The sequence below is a fragment of the Molothrus aeneus genome, chromosome 14 (genome assembly GCF_037042795.1).
Source record: "Molothrus aeneus isolate 106 chromosome 14, BPBGC_Maene_1.0, whole genome shotgun sequence".
Classification (NCBI taxonomy): Eukaryota; Metazoa; Chordata; class Aves; order Passeriformes; family Icteridae; genus Molothrus; species Molothrus aeneus.
In genome coordinates, this window is record NC_089659.1 from 1,872,016 (window position 1) to 1,899,497 (window position 27,482).

At 42.1% G+C, this 27,482-nt stretch overlaps 1 protein-coding gene across 1 annotated transcript; it reads left to right on the plus strand.

Annotated features, from left to right (window-relative positions):
* Positions 1–6,711: 6,711 nt before the first annotated feature.
* Positions 6,712–26,229, plus strand: CHIC1 (cysteine rich hydrophobic domain 1). Its single transcript, XM_066559619.1, has 6 exons — positions 6,712–6,881; positions 13,343–13,397; positions 19,694–19,849; positions 21,428–21,484; positions 21,673–21,732; positions 22,414–26,229. Exons 1-6 carry the CDS (start codon positions 6,712–6,714, stop codon positions 22,462–22,464), a joined length of 549 nt encoding a protein of 182 aa, XP_066415716.1. The 3' UTR covers positions 22,465–26,229.
* Positions 26,230–27,482: the final 1,253 nt, after the last annotated feature.

Here is a 27,482-nt window from a genome sequence, read left to right on the forward strand (position 1 = left end):
AACAAACTGTAAACAGAAAATCTTGTGTACATAAATAGTTATAAAACTCAGCCCGATGAGAAATTGAGCCTACATCTGCATGGCTTTAACTCAGGATCTCCTAAATCTGCTCACTGATGTTCCAGTGGGATCACAGGGACATTACAGGAGCAAGAGCACATTGTGGGACATGCACACACACAGCTGGTTCTGTTCACATCCACAGAAATGCAATGTGACACACACACAAGCCTTCTTTCTATGTTCTTCAGTGAAATAAATCCGGATTTTTTTCCTTGGGAGAGGAAGTTTCCCCTGTTCCATCAGTCCCTCTGCCTGGGTTGCCCTTCTATACATGAAGGATGTAGAGGATAAAATAATCTCTCAGGAAACTCAGACTTGAGATATACAAGAAAAAAGGGAAATGAACCTTTACCTCGAATCAGCAGACAGGCCATTTCTATGGAAACCAGGAGAGGGCTTTGTGAGGCTTAGCAGTGGCACAGAAATAGAGAGAAAGAAAACTTCCAGTTTTCAGAGTTTTTTCTCTGATCAATTTTTATATCAACAAGGAGGAATGGCAAGTACAGCTATAACACACAACACACCATTCATTAGATTTGTGTATTAGAAATGCATTGCTTCAGATTTCCCTCCTCATTTATGATAGAATTGAAATAAAACACAGATATTTACCAGGTTCACATTCAATATATTCAAATCATCACCCTGCAGGCTCTAACCAAGCTCCAGGCAGTCAGGAAACACCACCCTGCCCTGACAAATTGCCCAGAGGAGCCACTGAAGGCACTGACTGCACTCAGAACAAGCCCAGCTGCTAAAGGCATCACTCCAGTGGAGCCCATTTTAGATGGTTTTAGAGTTGAATGGGATACAAAGCACCTCCTCTGGCATGTTTAATATCAGTCTTGTCAATAAAAACTGTTTCTCATGATCTTAATCCTGAATTTTATCCATCAGATGTGTTTTAAATGTATCCCAAGCATATCTTAATAAATATTATGGGGAAAATCTCTTTCATCTACTAGAAAATTATCTCTAAGCCTACAGAGTGGATCAGATTATCTTCTCTGACTACAGTTAAGTCAAGAAGTCATTCCCCTTATCTGTTGCTATGCATAACTACCCCCAATATGGATCATAATGTCCCTTTCAGCCTAAGTGCAGTGGCACAGCTGTTTCTCAAAAGAATCTAAGGAAAAAATGATTAAATTCTTTTATTAATGAGGATATTTTTTAGTAAACTCCATCAGAGAGTGATTAACAGCAGTCAGAGTATCAGCTCAGGAGGTTGAGAAGCCAGTGTCCTGGTTTAGGGCAAATTTTGGAGCAAACTTTTGAATTGGTTTTTTTTTTTTTAGAAAGCAAATCTAAGTAGTTCTTCTTTTAATTAGTTTGGGAAAAGATTTCTTTGGAGAAAAGTGGAAAAACCCTATTTATTTAACAGGTAAAGTATTTACTAGCATAAAAAACGAACAACACAAACCAACCAAACTTCTTGCTGTTTTGAAGACATGACAAATATGGAAAGTCTTTTTTGTGAGGTGTAGCTCAGCTCCCTCAGTCTGTTATGAGTCCCTGTGCTGCTGGAATGCAATGTCTTGGGCCCTGTGGGCTACAGGGGTCAGCTTTTGGCGTTTTTCTGGGTTTTTAGTCTAGAGCAGGTTTGAACAGTTCTAAGAAGAAGAAAAACTACAGTTTGGGGAACTTCTCTGCCTTAGCTAGCAAAAAAAGCTCACTAAAAAGCAAAGGAAAGCTCTCTCCTGCTGTCTGCAGCCAACACAGCCTGGGAGAAGCATGCTGGGGAAAAGTGCAGCTTCTTCTTTCTCCCTTGGCTCTCTGAACTAGTTTTAGAGGTGCAGAACTTAATATCCAGCATGAACAGACAGCTGGGGATAACAGTATCATAAAGTCACCTCAGGACAGCCAGAGAGAGGGGAAAATGGCAAGCAGCTCAAAGAAAATCCTTACCCTGCCTCTTGCAGGCTTTAGAGACTTTATCAGAGTGCAGCTATGCCATGAGCCAGCAAACATCATCCCAAACCAAAAGATAAATTGAGCACTTCATGCTGGCTCACTTGAAAGGGCCAGGCTGGCAGGAGCCCACAGGAACACGAGATCAGGATGTGCCCCTGGATGGAGGCACCACAGACAAAGTCCTTGCATTCCAGCATCATTTTCTGGGCAGCTGTGTTTGACTCTTCAGCATTGCTCCTGTGAAGGAGAAACTTCAGCAGATGTGATCAGCCCCTGTATTTAAATTTGTATTTGCATGGATGAAACACTAAAGGCTGTAAATAACATTTTTCAGTGTTTGTCTTTCTTCCTTTGAAGACTGCTCCAGGGACTTTAGTTATACGCTCCCTAAGCACTGTTAAGCAATTAAAATAATAAATCAAATGCCATCCTTTGCACCCCAAAGGTGTGTCTCTTCCCCAAGCTCTCAAAGTTTCCTGTTTTCAGTGTATGTAGATAGAAAACCATCAGGGTCTGATTCAGCTGATTGACTGGTGGTTCCAGTTTGCAAGGCAGTGAGCCCCTTGACCACCATGCTGATCTCAAAAGAAAACCCTGCCATCACACAACTGTCTCATTCCAGCAGGCAGGAAATCCCTTCTGACATTTATCTGCATCATCTCGATTCTGTGAGAATCCTGAGAGGTGCCAAGGCTTTGGCAGAAGTGCCCTCCTCAGTCCCACTGCCCAGAAATACTTCATCAAGAAGGGCCTCTGGCACAACCTGCTCCTGCTGACACTCAGTGCAGCACCACAGTCAATTTGCTTTAGTAATTAACTTCTAAATATTGATCAGTGGGAGAAAATAAAGAAAAATACAGATGTGCCCTTAGTTACAGATAGCTTAGACTAGAAATAGGAAAGTACCTCATTATAAGATATTTACAATATCAGTTTACAAAGACAGAATAATTTAAACCCCTAATTGGCTGTTTGGAGTAGTCATCCTGGTCAAAAAAACCAAAACCCCGGATCAGAAACTTGACAACCCCTAGAAACTTAAATTATTTTGGAAATTTAATCTACATCAGGAATTTCAGTATAGGCAGGATAGAGCTGCAGACCCCTGCACAAAGCCAAAACCCTTCCAGACATTAGAACATATTGGTATCACAAAATCAGTTTCATTGAACCTCACAGACAGCTCTTGGCTTGCCTTTCTTCAACAAATGAGCAAATCCACATTTGCCTAAATTCCACATTTCTACTTCTGAACAAAATAATGGGAACTTGCAGCGAGATGCAAACCACCTTGGGAAAAGAGTTTGCATTAGTTAATGAGGGTTAGTTTGCATTAGTTAATGAGGGTTTGGCCACCAGCCTTATAATACATGCTCCAAGAGTGTATTCCCATTATCCAACAACCTCTTCCTGTCTGAAATGAGGGAATTCTGAGAGCCAACCTGACATCCCTTGTTGCATGTTCTTCCTCCTGAAGAATGCCTGTGTGGGGGTGATTTGTGTGGAACAGGACATTGGAAGAAGACTCAGAATCTCTCAGGCCCACATTAACATTCCCTTTCCACGTTCTCCCAACAGTCTTTATTTAATACTGTGCTTTGCTTTAACTCCTGGATTTCTGCTCTGTGTTTCATGCTCTAGATAAGAACACTTCTGATTCCAAGAAAGGAAGTGATTCGTGTGGATAAACATTGCCAGAGACCATCATCCTTCACAAATCTTTCTGGGTTTATGGCATAATAGTTTCATCAAATAAACAGGATCCTAAGGAAGTATTGAAAATGAAGCTTCTATTTCTTCCTTTGAAGCCCTAAAGTTTGTGAGTCATGCTGACAAAATCCCCTGTAGTATTCACTTCTCAAACCCAATACTAAAAGACATTCTTTAAATACAGACATGGGACACAAAAGGTGTTTTTTCTAAAATAGTCTATTTTCACCCAGATGGTCATTGTTCCTAGGGGAGAAAACACATACACATAAAAAAAAAAATCTACTGCAACTTCAGCTAAACTTTGACTTCAATCTATTATTTAAAAGCACAAGTTGTTAAATATGAAGCTGCTATAGCAAAGTACCTTTTCCAATAAAAAAACATTTCTTTTCTTGGTTTGTTAACACCTCAGACACTCATTATAAAGAGGTCACACAGCAAGTGATGCTTCATTTTACACTCAATTCAGCAAGTTATTGTACCACCTGCTTTGGAGCTTAATGCCACACACAGCACATGTGTCCTTCTGGCACAGTGTCCATTGAAATGTCTGTAACATTGGTTTGTTTATTAAATCCAAACCCAGCTTGCATTAAATGGAGGTTTTTCAATGAAACACAAGACTGTGCTGAATGTGTTCCTGTTTGCCACACCTCACCCTAACAGCTGAGTGTCACCACTGTCATACTGAATGTGACAGCTGAACGTCCTTGCAGACAAGTCCATGGGATTTATTCCACTTTCCAGCACACATTCTGCTTGTCCCTTGCTCTACCATTCTTGAGAAAATTTCAAGACATTTTTATTAGAAAAACACTGAACACATGTGAGCCCTGAAGTGTCCAAGGCCAGGCTGGACAGGGCTTGGAGCAGCCTGGAGAGTGGAAGGTGTCCCTGCCATGGCTTTAAGTCAGCCCCCTTTCAATCCAGACCATTCTGTGGTTGGATGGCCTTTCCCACAGACAGGTCACCAAAGCAGCCATCTAACAAAACAACCTCAACTGAAAATTCAAGCCCACAATGTAAACGCACAGCAGCAGAACTATCATTTCTTCCAGTGCTCTCAGTTACAACACTCACCTTTTTTTGGTTTCCACACCAGTTAAGGCAAACATCCAGAATTTAACTGAGAGTAAAATAAAGACCAGTACCTTATTAATACCCCTATATATAACTTTTTTTCAGTTGTTTCAACACTTTATTTTTATTGGTATGAATCTATATAAAGATGATCAGCAGAAAAAAGTATCAGATCCTTAAGTATAGAATAGCTTTCTCTTTTTTTATCATGTTTCTAAACAGGATGTATTTTCAGTATTTGGTCAATTACTTACCTTCTCTGCAATTTACTGCAACGTTCAACACTAAATAAGAAAAAAGTATTTTGACAAATATAGAAGAACAAAATTTTGTTTTATAACAATTTGTCTCTTTTTTTTTTTGTCTAGCTTAGAATATGATTTACCTGCAGCTCCACATAAGATGGATAATGTGCTGAAGTAAGAGCATGCAGCAGTGATAAAACTGCAGCTCATAAAATGTTACTTTTGGAGACAACAAAAATTTTCACTGTCGAGTCATCCGCATTTTTCTGTAGTCTAGAAACTCCTGAAAAACAATAAAGATGATTCATGAGGGAAGTAGTTTCCTAGAAACGACAGACAGGGATTCAGACCCATTTTTACCTCATGCAGGAGGAGGTGAGCTCATTCCTTAGAGTACCTGCAGGTCAGGAATTCTGATTTGTACACACACCAGAGCCAACACTTCATAGGAGCTACGTTAACACTAAGAAGGATCAACCCCCCTCATAATATCGTTTTTCCTCTTCTATTGCAATTAGAAACACCAATAGTTTTTAGGTTATTTTCCATTTGCAGTAGGTGAGTAATTAAGTGTTTATTATCTCAATAATAGTTTACACCTGTGTGCTGATGGGGGCATTCCCCTGAAGTATTCTGAGAATTTTTTGCTGTTCCTGTGTAGATTCTCTTCCCTCTCACCACCCCATCACACTGCACGTAACTCACTTTCCAAACCCACCAACAAACCCCAAAACTCTGGGAAAACTCCACAACCCCCGCCCTCCCTCATCTTCACCTCAGGCGCCCCGGGGAGCGACACAGCGGCAAAAACGGGAGGGGGTGGGCGGAAAGCGCTACCCGGCTGTTTTTATTAAAACCATCACAGAAACACACCTGGAAAAGAGGTTCAAGTAAAGGAGGATCAGCAGCTGCCCTCGCCTTCCCTCAGGAGCCGCCCCTCGCGCACCTGAGGGGCGGGAAAGGGCGCGAGCGCACCCGAGGGAGACGCGCGGAGTTATAAATGCAAGAGTATAGATATTCAGGCCCCTTGTACGCCGAAGGTTCAGGGGTGATTTGATTTTTCGTGGGTTTTTTTTTGGAAAGGAAATGAAAATCCAGTGAGGTTTTTTTCCGGGTTTCCCTATAAGCAGCAAATTAAAACTCCCCTGAGGAGCCGCTCGCGCCGGCTCGTGACCCTCGCGCCCCTGAGGGGCGGGAAGGGCCGCGCGCGCGCACCCGAGGCGGGGGCGGCGGGAAGGGAAGGGAGGTCGGGGCAGTTATAAACTCTACTAACGCTAGTAAAGATATTCCGCTTCCGTGTGCACGGAAGGCTTAGAGCGAGTCTCTGAAAACAAATTAAAGAGTTCAACGAGGTTATTCCGGCTTCGCCGTAACCACCAACGCTAACTCCTCTCAGCAGCTCCCCGTGCCGGCTCGTTACCCGCCGCCCTGGAGCGGCGAGCGAGCACGCGCGCACCTGAGCGGGCGCCTCCAGCCACCAACACCGGCCACAAGCCGCTCCCCACCGCCTCCGGGGAGCTCGCGCAGGGGGTGGGTGACGCGGGGAGCCCGGCCCGGCCGCCGCACCGTGCGGCCCGGTCCGCAGCCGCGCTCCCGCGGGGCCGCGCTGCGCCTGCGCGCCGCCCTCCCGCCGCCGTGGCCGAGGCGCGGCCCCGCCCCCGGCGCGCGCTGCGCAGGCGCGGCGGGAGGGCCGGCGATGAGCGTCCTGCTGCCCAATATGGCGGACTTCGACACGATCTACGAGCTGGAGGAGGAGGACGAGGAGGAGCAGGATGAGCCCGAGCCCGTGGTGCGGAGCCAGGAGCTGCCCCGGCCCCGCGACGCGCCCGATCCCGTAGCAGTACGGGGCGCCGGGCACATCACCGTGTAAGGAAGGAGCGGGGGCAGCGTGAGGGGCCGGTGTGGCGGGGCGGTGGAGCCGGGCGGGAGCGCCGGGAGGGGTGAGGGCAGCGGCAGCTCCGTGCCCCGGCCCTGTCGGCCCCAGGCTCCCGCCCCGCGGGGCCGAGAGCCGCAGCCCTGCGCCCCTCTCCCCTGTCTGTGAGGGGAACTTGGTGAACGTGGGCATTTTCCGGTAGCTCGAGGGAACCCCCAGCCGTGAATGAACAGCCGGAGTTGGCTGTCGGTGCAGAGGCTGCAGCGCAGCTCTGGCAGCCCTCCCTGCTTGCTCCTCTTTATCCAAACAATTTGTTAGATAAAAAGCAAAGTCCACGCGATGCGAGGACGAACAGCCTGTTCAAAGCATCTCGCTGTGACCCTTGTGTGCCACGGCTGAGCCGGGGAGCCCCCACACTGCACTGCAGAGGAGGCTCCTGCCCGTGCTCTACTTTATCTGCCCCCAACTTAGTTGAGAGTTTGGTTTAGATTGAGTGTTTTTATCACTGGAACACAGCGTGAGCCAGAATGTTTGCTGCTCATTTAAACAGTTGAACAGAAGACGAGCAAGCTGTGTTTCCTTATATGTAATGTTTACTCATAGGGATTTTCTTAGTATTCCTGCTCCAGCAAGCTGAAGAATCAATAGAAGCAAGTGCATCCTTAACAAGTTGTTGGTTGTCATGTTAATTTTCACGGCAGGGAGGGAGGTATTGAAATTTATGTATTGCAGAGACCCACCAAGCTTGTGTTGCTTTGGCTCTGTCTTTGGATTGTATAAAATTCCCATTTCTCTCAGTAAATAGGTGCAGTGTGCTCTAAGTCCCTGCAGCAGAAGCTCTGGCTGGGGAAGGCTCTGCCATGCCATGGGAAGTGGGGTTGGATCTGTGTCCTCATGGCAGCCTGGCTCAGGGATGCATTGAGCTGGTGCCAGTGGGGAGCTGCTCTGCTGCACCGCAGTGCATTTGCTCGTGCAGATGGAATTTCTTTGTGTCCTCACCCCAAAGAGCTGCTGGCCTGACTAAAGGAGAGGTAGAGCACAAGCAAAGATGCTCAGAACGCCAAGTACCCATCTTAGGAGCTACCTGATTTGAAGTGCTGAACTGGAAAAAGACATTACACACTCATCTGCTTTGCTTTCTGTGATGCTTTTTGCATGTTAGTGATATTACTTACAGTTCCTTCTTGGCTCCAGCATCTTTTTGGGATGGGTAGGAGCATCTCCAAGAACTAGGGATGTCTACATCACAAAAAGCACTCTTGTCAGTGAAGTGGAAATCCTTAGCTAGCTACATGCCCTTGTAACCATCTGAGCTGAATCCCCATCCAACTTATTTTCCCTTTCTCCCACCCCTCTCAGTTTTCTTCCTGTAACAGGACCTACCTGCATGGTAGGAGGCAGCTTTGATCAGCTCATGCTGTATTTTTAAATCTCCTTATACTGATAAAAACAGTTCTTGGATGTTACCAATAAAATACAAGTAAAGCCTGGACACTGGAGTACATAATCCCAACCTCCTGTTAAATGGGAACTGGTTTGCTTCCCAAAGAGTCTGTGTGTTGGAACTCTGTCACTTTTTGATCACACAGAGGCTGCTGCTTTTGAAATCAGTTGGCTGCAGAAGCAGCCTGCTCCAGTTACTGAAGGGAGAGACGTCATCCAGGAGAACCTGGGTTTGTTTGCTAATGAGAATATCTGAGCTGGCAAGTCAGACATTATTTAAAAAAGAAAAGCAGTTATCTTTATAAAGCCATTGTTTTGCTTGGATTTTTGTTTCAGATGCTCCTGTTCCTCAGCTGGCACTGGCCTTCTTGAATACTTCTGGTGTATAGAGAAGGGATCATTCTCAAGTTCCAGGGTCACTGCTGCAGTTTTTCATGCCCACTTCTCTTACAAAACTCCCAAGTTGGTAGATTCAGACTCTCAGTTTCCTGCAAGAGAGTTTCTATTCTTATGACCTTGTCAGTGAGCTGCTTACTCTGACAGAGTAACTATTCTGCAGTATCCAACAGTACTAAATACAAATTCCAAGAGTTTTCTGAGGGTATTTGGCAGGATCTTGTTCTTCCCACTTTACTTTTGCTAGCCATTCTACCCCTGTGCATGGGAAGAGTGACCATGTAAAGTGTATTTGTTTTATTTTAGTCAGAGAGGATGTGTGTAAAACTGGTTGGCAAAATCTATGTTCATCTTGTCCAGAATTCTTTGAAAAAATTCTGTCATATTTATTGGTTTTGAAAGCTTTAGAATTTTAGCACAGATAAATTACTAGGTCCTAGTAAATGCCTTTTCTTGTGCAATTCCCTTTTGAGGAGTTCTGAACACCTTGTGTGCTGTTTCTCCCATAGTCAGTGTGGCTGCTTTGTGTACCCAAGGATCTGCACACAGACATTTGTAGTGAACACTGAGTCATGCCCAGCAAAGCAAAGGCAATAACTTCCAAAAACAGAGCAGTAAGCAAACTGTAACTTGGCTGTAGCCTTGTATTTATCTGCTATAATTTTTCCATATCATTAAGTCCATTTGGATGGATGGTAATGAGGTAATGAAATAGCAATTAAACATATTTTTGCCATTAGTATCCAGCTTCCTGCTGAAGTCTGCAAACCTCCTAGTCTGGCTAGAAGTTAACTTTTGGTGTTGTATCCTGTTTTCTGTAGGAGTGCCCCAGGGACCCACAGTCTGGGGAAGAGAGGGAAGAGTTGAGATAACATTTGACTATTATCTGGTATTGTTCCACCTTCCACATGTTTAAAACAGCAAATGACCTCAGCCTTCTACTCATTACCAAAAATTTCATTTTCCAAAACATCATCTGTGGGTAAGGATTCTTGGATAGTTCTGTTGGCTTCCCAGGAAAATGTTCTCAACTGGGGAATGTTAAATGTTCAGGGAGATTTCAGCTCAGGGCTCTTGAGGAATGTCATCTTTACCCTCTCATGTTGGCCAAAGCTCAGCTGATAGCTCATACAGAGCAGTGTGGGATCTGAGCCCCACTCTGCAGAGAGGTTAAACATAACCTGGATTAGGTGTGGGGAAAAGAGCTCTGCTCAGAGGGGGTTGGAGAGCTTCACTAAACAGGTTTAACTTGTGCAGTCCAGTAAGGCTGATTGCTATCTATAAATACAGGAGTGGAGAACTGAGAATGAGGTGAGGTTTAAGTCAAAAAAAATTAAAGGTAAAGCACCTTGAAATATTTCTCTTCTAAATGTAAGAAAGTGTTTCCAAACTCTTGCTGTTTCAGTTCTGGGGACAGAAAACCTGAGCTCCTGCTTTGTAAACTAAACAACATTACCTTGTGGTACCTGTTGCAGGTGAGGTTTGCAACTGGTGGTTCAAGATGTTCATTTCAGCCTTTACTGAGGGATTGATGCATTTTTCTTATTATAGCTCCCTAGGACAAGTTGTGTTCTCAGCACTCTGCAGATGGGGGAAATGAGGTGATGGGATTTGCCTGGTGCCATCCATGAAAACAGGGAAGGAGGGCCAGAGCAGGCAAGTGAGGTGCCATCCATGAAAACAGGGAAAGAGGGCCAGAGCAGGCAAGTGAGGTGCCATCCATGAAAACAGGGAAGGAGGGCCAGAGCAGGCAAGTGAGGTGCCATCCATGAAAACAGGGAAGGAGGGCCAGAGCAGGCAAGTGAGGTGCCATCCATGAAAACAGGGAAAGAGGGCCAGAGCAGGCAAGTGAGGTCATCCTGGTTCTGTTGCAGCCTCTAGGAAACGGTGCCTGGCTCTGAGAGGTACTTGTCATGCAGTGAGGAAAGTGCAACAAAGAACGTGGGTGACTGATCTGAATTTCTAAATGTTACACTTTGGGCAGCTTGCACTGAGGAGTCACAGAACTGGCCCAGAAATAAATCACCACCAGCTGCTGCTCCAAGTGACTTAAGGGACAGCTACTGGAGTTGATGTATTGTGATTTTTAAATAGACTGAATTTTAGAAGATTTCATAGACCTGCTCATGCTAGATCACTGGTCTGTTGTAGGAAGTCTAATTAAATTAATTACCTCTTGATCAATACTTAAGATTTTAACTTCTTTACATGGAAGGTTCTAATAACACTTCAGTACTTTCACAAAATTCCCTCTAAAGCTGTACAACTGTATAACATCCTGCTTCAATCTTTTTATTTTATTTGGTTGTTGAGTCACCCCTCTGCTCCATCTAACAGGAGTTTAATGTTTCTAAGCCCTGGAGTAAATAATCACAGAATGGTCTGTAAAACTTCCAGAGATATTTCAGTAAAACTGTGCTAAAGGCCATCAGTGATTCTGACTAAATAGAGAGTTTAAAGTATAGTTAAAACATAAAGTTATATTCTTTAGCCACTCCCAGGTGTCAGTGTGAGAAATGCCATTCTGTAACTCAGGTTTCCTGGACATGCTGCAGCTGAAGGGAGTGTTTTGGCAACTAATACAAATTAGTTATTTGGGGGTTTTAATGTGTGTCATGACATCAGCTTTGAAATTTAACCCAAAACACATTGTGATCTTGCATTCCTAATCAGATGTATTAATCAGAAAGCACTAATTTATCTTGTTCTTTCTGGAAATTGGGGTGCAGTGGGAATTTCCATGAGTATATTTATCAGTGAGGTAAGAGACACTACCTGTGGCTTAGGAAGTGTTTGAACTCTGAATTGTTGGAGGTCAGAGGAGGGTTCTGAGGAGCAGCTGGTACCTCTTTGCTCTTTATTTTTCATTTCTTTTGCTGTATCCTAAGCTGCTGCTCCTGGCCACTGTAAGAATCAGTGTTGAGGACAAGACGGACCTTTGGCATGGTTGAGTGGAATTGGTCTGTTAGATGGGTAGAGTAAATAATTCTTGAATTTTCCAGTAGTTCTTTTATTGTGTTGTCTGATTGCTCCTGCTTTGTGATCATTCCAGGTTGTTCCATTGCTGATGCACAGAAAAGTCTGGGTTCCTCAAAGCAAGCTTGGGAATGTGCTTTATAATTTTAGTCTTTTTTTTAAGACTGGAAAGACTACTTCATTGCTCTCCAAGCTTCCTTAAAACTAAATATATAACATTACAAAACCTGGAAGATTTCAGCTTCAAAAGGTACAAAATGTGGAGGCTGACTTGCCAGATTACAGAGAATGGAAATGTGCTATGTTAGTAACCTTTGTGCTTGCCTAAAATCTTACTGGTTGTACTGTTTGGGGGTTTCTGTAATGTTTTACACAAATATTGCTCTTTACAAGAGGCTCTAACTTAAATTATTCATTGAAGGACTGGATTGAACTTCACCAGTGTTGTTGCCAAACATTTCAGTTACTGGATTTCTAGAGCCAGCACACTGCTTCTGTTCTGCCTGTCTCTTCTTTAAGGTTGATTTGACTTTTTGTTCGCTGGGAGCCATTTCCATGGTCAGTTTAGGGTACCTGGGGTGTTCCAGAGTGCACAGGAGTGTGGGTGTGTGTGTGATCCACTGATGGGCACTGATGTCCAGGGAGGTGCTGGGACCTTCAAGGTCCCTTCCAACCCAACCATCCCACAAGTCTGTGATATTTCAGCAATGCTGCTATTGTTAGAGACCAGTTTGGAGTATGGCAGCTGTCAGTTTGACTCAAAACAAAGTTTGTTTCTTCAATAACTCCTACAATACCAAATATAATTGTTCTCTTCTTTTTGGCAGTGATTCTTTCAGGTATTTTGATTTTTTTTGAACACATATTCAGGAGATAGTTTAGCAGAGCTGATTTGATGTACAATATATTTAACTTTCATCAAACATATAGATTGTAGCTGAGGGCCAGCTGCTGCTGTATTTTGTAAATTACTGAATGTTAAAGGTTCAGGAGTTTTGGAATAAGTGGTAACAGGTTTACAAGCCAAATCCAGCTCCCTGGAGCTTTCACTGGTTATAAGGAAAACCTTTTGCTCAAACCCCAAAACACTTCAGTGAAAAGTAGTCACAGTGGTACCCAAAACTTAATTTTCTAGAATTAAGTAGTTGTTGTAAAAGTCTCCTTTGTGTAGGCTCTTAGGAGGTGCCTTAACTCAGCCCAAAGGAAGTTTTTAAAACCACATAGTTATAAATTTCTATGATGATGAATGGGTTCCTTAAAAGAAACTTCATCTGTTGCATGTGGAACAACTGCATGTGTAAGAAAGTCAAGGGGTTGTTGAACCTGGGATTTCTTAGCTGGAGGGTTTTTTCTTACAGAAATCAAAGATTGAAACTTGCTGCCATCCAGTTGGAAAAGGATTTTTCCACTTCTGGAGGTGCTGAAGTAAGGCCCTGAGCTGTGTTTGTGTCTGAAATGGCTGAATGGTACCCCAGGCCTTTATTAACTGAGATCAGAACTCGTGAAATAATGCAATTGTAAGGGCAAAGGAAATTAATAGTGGCTTCTTTTTAAAGTAAAAACTCTTATTACAATTTTGATTAAGGGAAACAAAGTAAGTTAGGTGGAATATATTTTGTTTGTCTCTTTTGTTTTCAAGGTTTGGCTTGAGCAACAAGTTTGATACAGAATTTCCTTCTGTTCTGACAGGGAAGGTAAGTGTGAGATTAAACTGTTCTTTTCCATGGGAGGAGCCAGTGCCTCCAGTGGTTTCTGTGTTGGATACCTGAGCATGATCCCACTAAAAGCTGTTACCTGTGGCCTGTGTGACCCAGCTGCTCGCTGCCCAGCCCCTCAGTGGAGCTGGAAACAAGGAGGATTTGCAGTGATTGTTATCATTATTGACATTCCAAACACAGCAGAGCTCACCGTGGATCCCACAGTTTCCATGCAGACATGAGAGCAGCACTCACTTAACCTTGCTTTGGAAATACCTGGAGTTTGTGCTCCCTCCTGGGTGAATTAAATCAGTGCAAACACTGGACCTCTCTTTTAGGTACGCCTGACAAGCCTTGAGTATGTTTAGACAAAGCTCTGGAAGTGAATCTGTTTTATCTGAAGCTTTACAGAACAAAACATAGTGTTAAATCTACAAATTAAGGAGGTTTTTAGTACATTTGCACAATTACCATTTAGTTCTGAAAATTAGTGGTGATAAGTCTCTTGCTTTCTCTGGAGTCCTGTCATCTTACTTAATGCAAGTGTAAGGAACTGTAATTTGTAGCTATTAATTCAATCTTCACTAAATTCTTAGTTAGTTTTAAATGATTTTTGTAATTATATTTTTTAATCTTTTAATTACTTAGTTCTTTTTCTCCTGAATTTTTTTCTTCCTGCTGTTTTCACTCTCTAGTGCTTTGTTTTTACTTTGATTTATATCCCCCTCATGTATCTTTTCCAGAATTTGGGAAGAAAAAAAGTTTATTTGGCTCTTTCTACTTTGTCTCATGTCATCCCCTAGAGCTGCACTCCCTCTGCAGCCCCTTGCAGGGGTTGAGTCATACCAACAATCCACCAAATGCAGCTGAGTGGTTGCTCCTGCTCCTGCCAGATCCATCTGGGCTTTCTCCTCCTGCATTTTCACCCAGAGTGCAGTGAATAAAACCCTTGTGCTGAGGTAGCCCAGCTGATCTGCCAGCAGTAGCCCTGAAAAGCAGCTTCTGCTTGGAGCTTTTGGGTGCTGAAAATCAGCCTGGGACTTTTAGGATCTCACTGAGCTCAGACAGACAAATCCTGCTGATTCCAGTGTGAGGGCTGCTGAGAGCACTTTGCATTTCACCACCTTGTCTGAGGCTTTTTCTTTTCTGGTCACTGAACAGCCACAATACATCTTGGACAAAAACAATTTTGATGTTCTTTTGCTCAAGTTGTAGTTTATTATAAATAAGCCTGTGGAAAATCCCAGGCAAGAAACATTAAAACTAAATTTAATGGTATCATTTCATCTCTGTCTCTCTAAAATATATTTGAGTTATTAAAAAAACCAACCTACAGCCAAGTCTACACTTTTTCATACCAGCATCAGTGGCTGTCACATTTTCCACTTGACTGTCCTTCTGTTGTTAAATAGACAGTGAACAAAAGCTTAATTTAAAGTTCACTTGAGTGCTTGGACTTAATTTAGCAAAGACAGAAAAGAGGAGATTCTTCTGTTGGCATTTACCCTTCTTGTCCTGTGTGTGAAATCAGTGCTCCAGGAGTGGCATGGCAGGGATTTGCTGTGTGTAGGGATGCTCCTCTGCTGAGAATCTTGATATTCTGTTGTCTTGTGGATTTGAGGGGCTTTCTGAGCAAGGAGATGAATTCCCTTTTGTCAGGGGAGAACACCAATCAAACAAGATAATAAACACATTTCTCTTCCTGCCTGCCACCACTGCCATGAAAGACATTAAAAACCACAGTTGTGGGGCTTTCAGTTTTTAATACTTCAGTCAATTGCAAGAAATAAAGAATCTGCTTCTTCCTCTGGTTGAGGCAGTCAATCATCTTAACCTCTGTTGAAAATGAAAATGCAGTCATTTTTTTCAGTAAGTTTTTCTTCAAATACCCTGTTAAATAATTCACAATAATCAGTATTGTAGTCAACTGAGACCCCACTTTAAGATCCTCTGTTGTTAAAATGTAATTTTTTTGCTTTTTATGAAATCAAAATTTATGAATAACAGTGACTGTTAATATTTACAAATTGGGATTAAAATGTTTACTCTGATCTTGCACTGGTCCTCAGCTCCTCTAAGACAATGTCATAGTTTATTCATATGCCTGTGTAACATTAAGTTGAATGGCTTTGCTGCCCCTGTGAATTGATATTCATAATAAATCCCATCTGCTAATGGAGTGTAAGAGATGAAGCCATTAGATGGGTTTGATGGAGCTCTCAGTGGTACTGGTTTTCTTTGGAATAAATACAGATGGAAAAGATGTAGGTTTTTAAAGCAGGATGAGAATCCTAATTAGAGAAAACTCTGTAGCTACACCTTTCTCCCAGAAGCACAAACTTGTGGGGTTTATGCCACATTCTTGTGGCAGGAATTTCCTTAAGCTTTCTGCCCTCAGCCCATCCACATCATGATGGCAACAAACCTGATTTTCTGAAATCTGCAATCCCCCTCCTTCACCCATTTTCCCAGTCTCCCTGTTTTTACAGAGCCTGCATAGCTGTTGTAGGTTGGCCTAGAGCTACATGCTTGTAATTACATCTTCAGTGTTTAATTGAGACTTCATTGGTTGCTTTCCTTGGGAGAGGTGAATGTGTACATTTGAGGGCAGAGACAATAAAATAATAAAGGAAAGGAAAATCCCAGGTACATCAGATGTTTGGTGTAGCTAATTCAGCTGGATTAATATTTGTCTTGCAGGATGAGACAGAAACTCACCTGGTTTGTAAATCCCAAGCCAGGCTTCTTTTCAGAGGAACATTATGAGGAAAGATTTGACTACACTTAATACAGAGGCAATATTTAACTTTTAATAATGCAGTTGGACCTTGGCCTAAATTGGAATGCTGGTTAAATTTAAATTCTGTGTGCTACAGGTTTACAGGATTTTTAATTCTCTTAAACAAGCTTTTAACAAAATATTCTCTGTGATTTGGAGCACAATAGCAGCCACTGCTCCAGGTGACCAGAAAATGATGGAGGCAGTGATCCTGAAGGGGAAAAGTGGAATTTCCTGCTCTGATCATGAAACAAAAGGGGTCCTGCCCAGAGAGGAGTGTGCAGTGCAGGGCAGGGCAGGGGGAGCCATAAACTGAGGCTGGGCATTGTGCTGTGTGATTGATAGGGCTGCTGCTGCTGATGATTGAAGGAGGAAGATCAGGCCTGCTGGGCCTTGCTGCCTCCCTTCCTGTGTTTGGAGATCCTCTGCATCCTGTTGTAAAATATTATGACACCCCCTCCTTTCCTTTTATGTTTTTTTGTTGTTTTTTTTCCCTCCTGAAAGGAGCTAATGTCCCTTCCCAAGGTGTACAGCACAGCCAGGAGCAAAGTGCTTATCTCATTCTTTTCAAGAGCCAGACACAAACTCTCCAAGAGATTTCCAGAATTGCTCAAAATTAGGCTTTCTTAGGGAGCTGTCTTTGTGCAGGAGGAGCTGTTAATTCTGTTTGTTTGAAATCCATCAGCCCCTCACAGACACCTTTCAAAAGCTGTACCTGCAAGGAGGCAAGAATTGAAATTGTGTCAGAAAATCAACAGTTCTGTGCTGACTTTCATTTAGATTCCATTTCATTATTAGATTAGAGCAGTTATTTACAGGTATTTTGTTCTTAATCACTGTGTAACAATGCTGAACTGTCACTGAGCTGTAAACTGAGCAACAAAATTGTGATTTCTTCTGTTTGTCACAAGATGAGGCTTATCTTGCTGTCCAGTTCCTTTAGTTTCAGATGAAGATGTGTCATTAGTGACAGAAATATTTGTTGTGATTCCATTTCCTAAAGGCAGAAACAATCCAATAGTTGGGGTTAGTCAAAGGCATCTTAATTAATTGCATCTTATGTTGTAGCCAAGTATTCACCTTTACATGAAAATATTTGGTGAGTTAGCAGGCAGTGCTGCTTTCATAATACTACATTAAGGTAAACATCAGACCAAAACTCCTGAAATGGGAATTTTCTGTTGCTTAGTGGCATCCAAAGTTGGTTTCTGGTTTAGCCATTTGCTCTGCAAGAATGAGAGTATTTCAGTATTCATCTTAAAATGCAGGAACATGTTACCCTGATGTGAACAATGAGTCCCTAAAAATTATCACAGGAAGAGGGAATTTCCCTGGGCTTTCTTCTTAGCTCCCAAATTTTTCTGCCAGTTGTGATCTGAGGATCTGGTTGAGTTCTCTTCATGTTGGACGTTATCACTGATAAAGGGTTATTCTTGTTAAACTAAATTCTGGCCTGTGCCATTCCGTTGTCTTTGGCAAATTTGTTCAGCTGCATTTGGAGCTTGGGCTGTGTTGTTGTCAAGGTCCAGTAAACTTTGTGTCTGAAGGAAAAGGAAACATTCTCTTTTCTTAGGAAATCTCATTACAAAAGTATGAATAGCTTCTAGGAAAAAAAAAAAAAACTACTTATTTTTATATTTCACATAAGCAGAATATAAAATTGTAAAAGATCTTTCAAAGGAAGTGCCATTTGTAGATATCTAAATATGAGGCCCATAGAAACTTCCTTAGGAGTTGAAAATGCCAATTAATGTAGGAACCCCAGTTTACTTTGAGGCAGTGAGTGCAGCAGCTGCCTGAGGTTACTGCAAACCACCAGCCCAGATGTTCTTTCCTACAAAACACTCTCCCACGTTGAAGATGAAATGGTTTTGCTCATGTGCATCTGGTATTTGTTATATCCCAGTACAAGATCTGGCACTGGCAAAGAAATCCATAAAACTTTGTTCCAGAGACATGCAAGTACAGGATAGTTTGCCACATTACAATGGGATTTTTTTCATTGCAGATGTCCCAGTACAAAGGATCTCAGGGGGTTTCTTTGACCATTTTCTTTTATTTTTTTCCCCTAAACTGCCTCTTGTAAAACAGACAATTTTTTAGTTACATTTGTAGATGTAAAACAAAACAGTCTAATTAATGTGGGAGGGGGACAAGATAACTCCTTTCTATGTCTTTATTAATTCCTGCTGTAAAATAATCCCAAATTAAGTTCTCATGTTTTTAACTGTAGGCCTGGCTGGTGTGCAAGGCCAGCAGCCCCTGACTCTGTAGTGCCTGGTGACCTGAATGGCCAGGAAACAGATGTTGTATTTATTTACTCCCTTCCCTGCAATGCTTTAAAGAATTCAGCTCAAAAGGCAGAGCAGCAGCATCAGGTCCTCTCCCATTTCCTGCCCTGTGGCTTTGCCCCTGCTGAAAGGGATCTTTGTCATTAAATGAACTTTGGTTGGTGTTGCTGCCCTTGTTTGCAGAGTCAGATGAGCAGAGCTGGGCTGCCTTGGCTGGGAGCCCAGACTCCCACTGGGGATTTGCATGCACATGGCAGGGAGGAAGGAAAGATGGGGTTAATTGTCCTGAGTTGTGCCTGCCTGCTCAGGTCTCTTGTTGGGCCTGATTTATTCTGCTCTGTGTATTTGAATGCTGGGCTGCATTAGAGTTAAGGGTGTCATCTTGGAGTCACTGCCTCAAATCCATGTTTGCCTTGTCAGGTGGAGTGACTGGATTCTGTAGGGAGATGAGGCATTTGGGCTGTGTGAGTAGGTGAGAAATGCAGTTATTGGAGAAAAGAGCTTCTTGCTGATACAAAATGTGTAATTCCACTGTGGCTCTGCCCTGGCAATACAGGGATAAAATATTAGTCCTGAATTTCCAAAAGCTAGTTTGCAGTAAGTAGGCTTTATTCCTAACCCTGTACAAGGTGCATTGTTCTGCCTTAAATACAATCCAGTGTATTTCTTTTAGGCTTCCCTATTTTAGGAAGCAGCCACGAGGGAAGTTGTGGCTTCATTATGGGCCACTTCAGGAAGTGATTTGTGGACAGAGCCTTCACCCAGGCACAGTGCAGACTTAGATTGCTGTGACACTAATTTGGACAATATTCTCCCTTTCTGTGGTACCTATTTTTGCTAAAATGCTCCCACATTCCCTTGGAAAGCAGACCTCTGTCACTGTTCCATGGTTTTGCTCAGTGTAGCCAGTGCATGGATTGCCCAGCTGTGTCCCAGTTCTGATTTTGTCTGGGCCCATTGTGTTGTCAGGCCCATTGATTAATTTCTGGTGCAATAAATACAGATGAGCTGCTCATCTAAAAGATGTTTGGCTTTTGAACTCAGCTTTGTGCAGTGCATGCACTAGAAATGAATTTGTGGCAGGAAAATGACTTTTCATGCTCACTGGGTGACCAGTGCTTTAGAAGATTGTGTCATTGCCTGTATCATTTTAACCTCTAGAGGCAATTTCTGTGAAAATACCCCTGTGCTGGCTCTCCCTGAAGTTGAGCCTTCTGTTGCAGGTGGCCCCTGAGGAATTCAAGACCAGCATCAGCCGGGTGAACGCCTGCCTGAGGAAGAACCTCCCTGTCAATGTGAAGTGGCTGCTCTGTGGCTGCCTGTGCTGCTGCTGCACTCTGGGCTGCAGCCTCTGGCCTGTGGTCTGTCTTAACAAAAGAGTGAGTCCATGGTTCAGCACATTATAGGGATTTTTAAATTATTGGTAGGATTAAATAACTTTTCGTAATATCTTCCCCATTTTAAAACCCTGCTTTGGCCTCACATTCAAAAGATTATTCTGGTTTCCATCTTAGAAAATAGAAAAAAATTTGAAATTATACCAAATTACCAGTTGACTCAATAGTTTTAAGAATAGCTGGTCTCATCTCAGTTCAAACAGGATGGAATATATGATACTCTAAATTTCCAGGATTTTTCAAGGTCTAAGAATTGAGTGCAGAACTGAACCTTCATGACCTTCAAAGAGTGGCAGAATGAGACTGAAAAATCACTTCTCCTTTTCACACCCCCCATCCCCACTCCCTCCACTCCCTAAATAAAGATTTTTAAAATTTAAAAATCACTTTTTTGTATGCAATAGACACCATAACATTTCAGAGCTGTGCTTTATTTGCTGTATTTTACTGTGCTGTTTCTGTTAAGAACAAGTACAAATTTATTTTCTAGACTTCCCCCCTAACAGAGTTGACCACTCCTGTAATCAGGCCCAAAGTAATAATTTTGAAAAGCACTTTAGTCAATTACCTCTGTGGTTTGTGTTGAGAATTGATTTATCACAGCAGTAAGTATTGGAAATGCATTAATGTGTTAACTTGTTGAAGTGCTCATCACTGAAGCTGCATCACTAAAAAATTACAGGACTTGTTTTAGTTCATTTTAACTGCTTTTATAAATGTAATTATTGCAGAGGTTTGTGCCTGAGAGATACAAAGGGAGCATTTGCAGTTTTAAAGCCATTTTTAATATCCCTGTACCAATGAAAATCAAAATAAATGCCCATTAATTATATGAAATTCTCAAGGCTGCAGAGAATATGCACCAGGTAGGGGAAATTATGGCACTTGCATAGGAGTGTGAGAGTGATAACAACCATGCAGTGATTAAAATTAAATGTATACCATGCAGGATCATCACAATTGTCTTTTTGTGACCTTCAAAATCACTGAAACATGAGAAATTATCTCCTCTCCACAGTCGTGGAAAGAGCAGGACATGAAGGACACGTTTGGTAGCCAAGAGTTGAAAATAATTTGTTGTGAACTGGAGTTTGGTGCTGAGAGTTTTTTTCCAAGATCCAGATCACAATTCCCTTAGCAAAATCTGGAAATAAAGTGTATGGAAATCTGTGTTTTCAGCAGAATACCTGCAGTGAGTGTGGATTTGGCCAGGAGACTCTGCTTTGTTGGCTGTGGGAGGTAAAAACACCGAATTCAAAAGGATCTCTTACTAACTGAATGAACTCTGGAAAAGGCACAGGCCTAAATTGCACTTGATCTTAGAAATTTTTCCAGTGATTCCAAGTTAACAAAAAACCCATGAGTGTTTTTCTTTTTTGAAAAAAGGAGGGGTGGGGGTTGAAGTTATAAGATTTCCATGTATTTCTTCTTTGGTTCATTCTACTTTTATAAAACTTAACTTACTATGGATTCACCTTAGCCAGAAATGCAGCAGTGAGATCCTGCTGGATGAGAGCAGCTGCTGAACCATTTCTGATCCACTTCTGACTTCCTTTCTAGACTAGAAGATCAATTCAGAAGTTATTAGAATGGGAAAATAACAGACTATATCATAAGGTAAGAAAAGAGTGCTTGTTTGTTTCAGCTTGAAGAATATTGGCAATGAAGGATGTTACAGTCTTGTCATAATTCCATACTTTATACTGATCCTAAATAATAGATGCTAGTAATTCAGTATTGCTAATGCTTGGTGCATTCCTCATCCAAACAAGGCTGTGCTAATCCTTTGTTATTTATTTCCTTAGCTTGGTTTGCACTGGAAGCTGAGTAAAAGGAAATGTGAAACTAGCAATATGATGGAATATGTGAGTACTGCTTTTTACTTATTGCTGTTGAACAGAACTATGATTTAATAGAGAAAATCCTTCACTTAGTGACCCTGTGCAAAAAGATCTCCCAGTCAAATGTGCAGTTTGGTCTGTAATTTGGAATGAGGGAGACCCCCTGGGACTTTCTGCATTGGAGTGATTCCCACACCAGCACCAGTCCATAGTTCCTTAACACCTATCCTCCTTTTCCAGTGGTGTTCACAACCCCTTTGATTCAAAGAATTTTGCAGAAATACTGCATCTTTCCAGAAATGGGGTTTTTTGGTTGGACCTTTTCTTTTGTGTTTTTGGTTTGTTTTGGTGGGGTTTTTTCCTGCCAGCTCTAAATTTCACATGGTTTTAAACAAGACAGACCTTGTAGAAAAGCAGAATTTCAAGTATTCCTGTGCTTCTGCCACTCCCCTATCCCCTTTAACATGTGAAGATTGTGTGGGCTTTAGGGAAAGAGATCCACCCCAGAAAAAGCCAAGCCCCAGAATCCCTCTATTTCAGAATGTCTGCAATCTCTGCTTTGTTACCCTGGGGAACATTCCCTCCTCACTGACTATCTCAGATATATTTAGTCTTATGAATTAGCTTATGTTCATGGAAATTGTGCTGAAGCTTTGAACTTTTTGGTTACTGTCTCCTGTCTTGTCTTTTTCCCTTCTTCAACAGGTAATATTAATAGAGTTCTTACCAAAATACCCCATATTTCGACCTGACTGAGGAACAACATTGGTCTTTCATGTTACCTGTCATTTTCTACCCTTAGTGCCTTGTAGATGATTTTGGAAAGAAGATGGTCTACTTTGCTGTGACTTAAAAATGGTCTTCAGTAGAAATCTTCCTTGCTGTTACTTTCTTTTGTTAAGAAGAGAACAATTTGCACATTTTTTTATGTTAAACGAGGCTTCTATGTTGCACTCTGAATTTTTAACATTACCAATAACTGATAGAGTTGCCACTAGGGATCTTAACATCAGTGCTGCTTCAACTTGTTCTGAGCATGCTGCCTTATTAATTTCTCTCTTTGCTGTCCTCCAATGTGCATCCTAAAGCTGTGTCATCCTATATTTCATCCTAAGTGTTGCAATCCTAGAAACCCTCAGTAGGAATGTCCAGGTAAACTCCAGTAGTAATGATTTTAGTAGAACCTGCTTGCATAGGACTTGCAATCAACAGCACTGGTTTTGTCCTGCACTTTGCAAAATCATCATTTACATTTAGGGGGTTCTTTAGTTTACCCACTATGGATTTGTAAATATTGACTCTTTGCATAATGTCAAGTGTGGTATGCCAAGGTTTACAGAATGTATTATAGCTCTTATTCTATTGCCAACATCCCCAGCATCTGCTCCATGTGCTCCTTCCCCTGGGATTGTACAGCCCCACCCACACTGGTTTTATGGGAAAGCCATAAAGAGTTTGTACATATGTCAGATGTGTAGGGCTCAGTTGCACTTTGTTTAGTAAATGGATGAAAAATGCATAGCATTTCTGTCTTTATTTTAAAAAGTATTTCAGGTGGTGTTTGCAGCACCTGAAATACAAAGCTGAAATCTTCACCTCTGCAAAAGCTGCATTTGTGGGGTAGATGGCAGCTGTTGTTAACAAAATACCCTAAAGTCTCTTTTGAAGTGAGGAATATATATGGATGTTAAGTTCTATTTTGTTTCAAAGTCAGGAAAAATTAGCCTCAAATCGGAGATCTTCGTTACAGAAGAGAAAAATCAGAAACAGCCAAATCCCAGCTGAAGCAGCACCTTTGTTACTGGTGTGGCTGCACTTCAGCATTTTCACAGTTCAGTGACATGAAGTCCCTTCCAGTGGCAAGAGGTTTTATCTCAGTCAAAGTGGAGTTTCCAGACATGCTGAGGGGAGGAAGGGCAGCAGTTGAAAGGGCTCCTGAATATGTTTTGGCAGTCAGGCACTGTCTGGAGAGCCAGGAGAGCCTTGTGAAATTCAGTATTATTTTGGATTCTTCCCTGTTTGCCTGATCTCAGGAAGGGAAGTCATTGTAGAAAAACTTCCTCTAATGGCTGATCTAAGCAAGAGCACTTGATAAAAGAAAGCAAATGGAAATTGTTGCAAGTTCCTTGCCTTTCCTAACTAGAAATAACAAAGCCCAGCAGATAACTGAGCATCTGCAAGTTGTGGTGGATTTCATTATCAGTGTCCAGGCATTTCTTTGCAGCATCTTGACTCCCTGCAACATCATCCCAAGTTGCTTTTTAGTTTCAGGGTGACTTGGGGTTTCCTCTGAATGTATTTGCATCTCTCCAGTTTGCAATATGCTATTAAAATACAGTATTTGTAAGACCATTGCATCCCAATACCTGTAGTAGGTCAGATTCCTTGTACACAGTGTTTACAGAAGGCCAGTTTTATGCAAGTTGTTACTCAAAGGGAAGTTTGTGCTGTTTCCTGTCCCAGACTGATGGTTCACAGTTTGAAATCTGCATATTTCATGCAGAAACTTCATTTGACTGCTAGATTGGTGACAACTAAATGTGTAATTGCATTTGTAACATGAATAAAAATCTCCTGTGTTGTTTGAAATTATCATTAGCTACACCTGCAACTCAGATTTCCATTGCAGAACCAAGCAAAGTGTTGTCTCCAATTTATTTCTTTTTTTGGGGATGAGTGTTAACTGGAAGCAGAGAAAATAATGGCAGAAAAGGCAGAGTAAACCAAAACTGAAATGGCACACTCAGTTCTTTCTTTGGGTTTCACTGACAAATGAGTTTCTGGAGTAATTAACAGAACAATGGAAGTTTCTTACTGTTCTGCCAGAACTTTGTTGTGCAAAATACTCAAGAAATCTCAGCAGGTTCTGATTTTCTTCTTCATGCAAATCTATTTTCTCCCTGTACTTGCCCAAAGGGGAGAACAGGCACTTCCCATGGAACCACAGAATGGGTTGGGTGGAAGGGACCCCAAAGCTCCTCTCATTCCACCCCCTCCTTCCACCAGCCCAGGTTGCTCAGAGCTCCATTCAAACTGGCCTTGAACACTTCAGCACATAATATTAATTTGTAAAGTTTACATTTTAAGTACATAAATCCTATACATTTTAATTTGTCCTTAATTATTACTTGTGCAGTCTTCAAACCATGAATGGGTCTTGTCTTTGTGTTTTAATTGACATTTAATTATGTGGCCATAACATAAAGAACCAGAGCCAAACCTGTCATTTACAGTAAGCTCCATGTTTTAATAAGTAGATAAATTTGCATTAAAATGCAAAACCAGCAGCAGTATTATATTTGCATGTGAAAGACACGGGATTCATAGCTCACTGGAAGGTGAAGGCAGCTGGCAGTACTGCTGTGAACTCTACACAGCTTCTTTTTGCTTGGCCTGTCCTTTAAGACCAAAACATCACAGGTAATTCTGTCTCCCAAGACTGGAAATCTCATTTTTGACAGTGAATGATCAGCATGACTTGGTGAAATGTTCATGGAGGATATCTGTGAGAATTTGTAGCAATGTAACAGATTAAGATCAGCAGAGTGGAAGTGGTAAAGAAAGTGCCTTGGCTGGTTCCAACACCATTGTGCAGACAAGGAGAAAAGGGAACTAACTGGTCCCTCTCAGGAGTGGGAGTTTGCAGCAGATTTTTAAAAGCAGCTACTGTCTACCAAATCAGTGTTTATTTCTTCACAATAACATGGTGACACTAATTTTGTTTCTAGGTTTTATCCAGGAAATCTTTGGGTTTGTATCTAGAAAGTTTGGTATGTGGAGAGTACTGAAGGAGTGCAGAACTCTGGCAAAGCACCAAAGCTCCTCCTCAGTGATTCCCCACCTGCCCAAAGGTGTTTTCCCAGAGGTGGAACACAGAAGTGTTCAAACATGCACACCCAAGTCTAGGGAGTTTGGGTTCAGTTGTAAATGGGTGACTTTTAAACAGAGAAAAAAAGAATTTTATTAAATCTGGTGTGGTTTTGATAAATACAAAAAAGAAGTTCCTATGCTCTTCTTGATAGGTACAAAACTCCATATGCAAAACCATAAATTGATGTTTATTATTGTCCCACTGACAGTTTACTACATTTTCTTGTCAACACACTACCATTGGAGCAATAAAAATGTCAAGCTATTAACATTCACCATCAATTATTTATCACTTTAGTAAGCAATGTTATGTGATTCTTCTGCCATTCTTTTGTTTTCTGCTTTTGGTGTTCTTACAGTGTTGTAACATACTTGTATTGCTTCTGAAAAGTGGTTTTGTTTAAGCTGTATGAAACTGTGTTCTTAACACTTTTATTCTGTTTACAAGTGAACAGCCACTTTTTTAACAGGACCTCACGTCTGGAGAGTTTTCTCTCTATTTTTTATTTTAAATGAAAATAAAATTCTAACTGAGCTTGCTTTCTATAATTTACTGCACTGGCTTGTGCCATTGAAAGAAGCTGGAAGTCAGATATGCTTCATCACTTTGAGACATTTTTCTTTAATTAAATTCAAAGATGAAAACCTTGAGTAGTGCAATGTGTTTATGGAAAAAAACCCTGAAATTTTCTGTGTCTGTCCCTGTAGAGGTGTTTCAGTGGGATGGCAGCAGTGGTGGGGTGTGTCTAAGTGAGACACACCTGACACAGCCAGGCCAGGGCCCTGGCTCCTTCAAACAAGGCTTGGAAAGCACAGGAGGGATTTCCAAAGATGAGAACTGCAGCATGATCATCAATCTGATTTTCCTGGTGCTCCACCTTCCTGCCAGGACAGTGGTGGAGTCCCCATCCCTGGCAGTGTTGGAAAATGTCTGGATGTGGCCCTGGAGGACGTGGTTTAGTGGTGACCAGCGTGGTGCTGCTGGTTGATGGTTGCACTTGGTGATCTCCAAGGTCTTTGCCAGCCTTAACAATTCCATTATTTTCTGGTGGGCTCACAGACCCTCCCTGGTAAGGGAGGAAGGAATCTCTCCCTGCAGCATTGCTCTCCAAAAGCAGAGGTTTCCTCACACCTCCCAGGGAGCCAGCCTGAGCAGGGACAGGGTGTGAGGGTGAACAAATCCTGGCTCCCAGAGGGGTTTGTGCCCCTTTGTGTGTGTGAGCAGGCTGCCTTTGGAGCTGGGAAAGCAGGACTTCAAACTAAAGCCTTTGGCTCATCCCTGAGGGAAAAGCACGCATTCCTGAAAGGGGCACGTGCAGTGTTTTTGTTGGAAGTTGTTCTGGGCAAACCCAGGGCTGCTGGAGCATGGAGCTGATCCTGGATGTTGGCTGAGAAAGCAAGGAATGTTTCTGGGCTGTTCAGCCAAAAGGAGGATGAGGGGCTGAGTCAGGAGTTAATCCCTGGGGGCTTTAGGAGATGTAGTTGCCCAGACTTAGCAGCAAAGGCCTGTGTTAAGGATATTTGGGATTTGGCCCTGACTCTGTTGGAAGACAGTCTCAGACCTGTTGGTAGAGCAGCTTGCTGTGCTGTCTGTGCCACTTGAACTGTTCTAACTGAGTTTATTTTTTTTAGTGAAGCTTGGAGAGACTTCAACCCTTCATTTCTTAGACCAAATTAAATGTTAGCCTCCTCTCAAAAGCAAAGTTTTGTTTCTGTTCATCCTGCTTGCATTTATTTGAATAGGAGTGACCAGGAACAATATTCCAGTTAGTGGCTCCTGGCCCAGAAGGCACCAGGTATTTATTTCAGTGTTGATAGTTCCCCTTCTTGTGTGAAAAGAATGTGATCCATTAAATTTCAAGGGTCACATTTGTCTCCTTAGTGGCTGTATTGTATTTCTGATC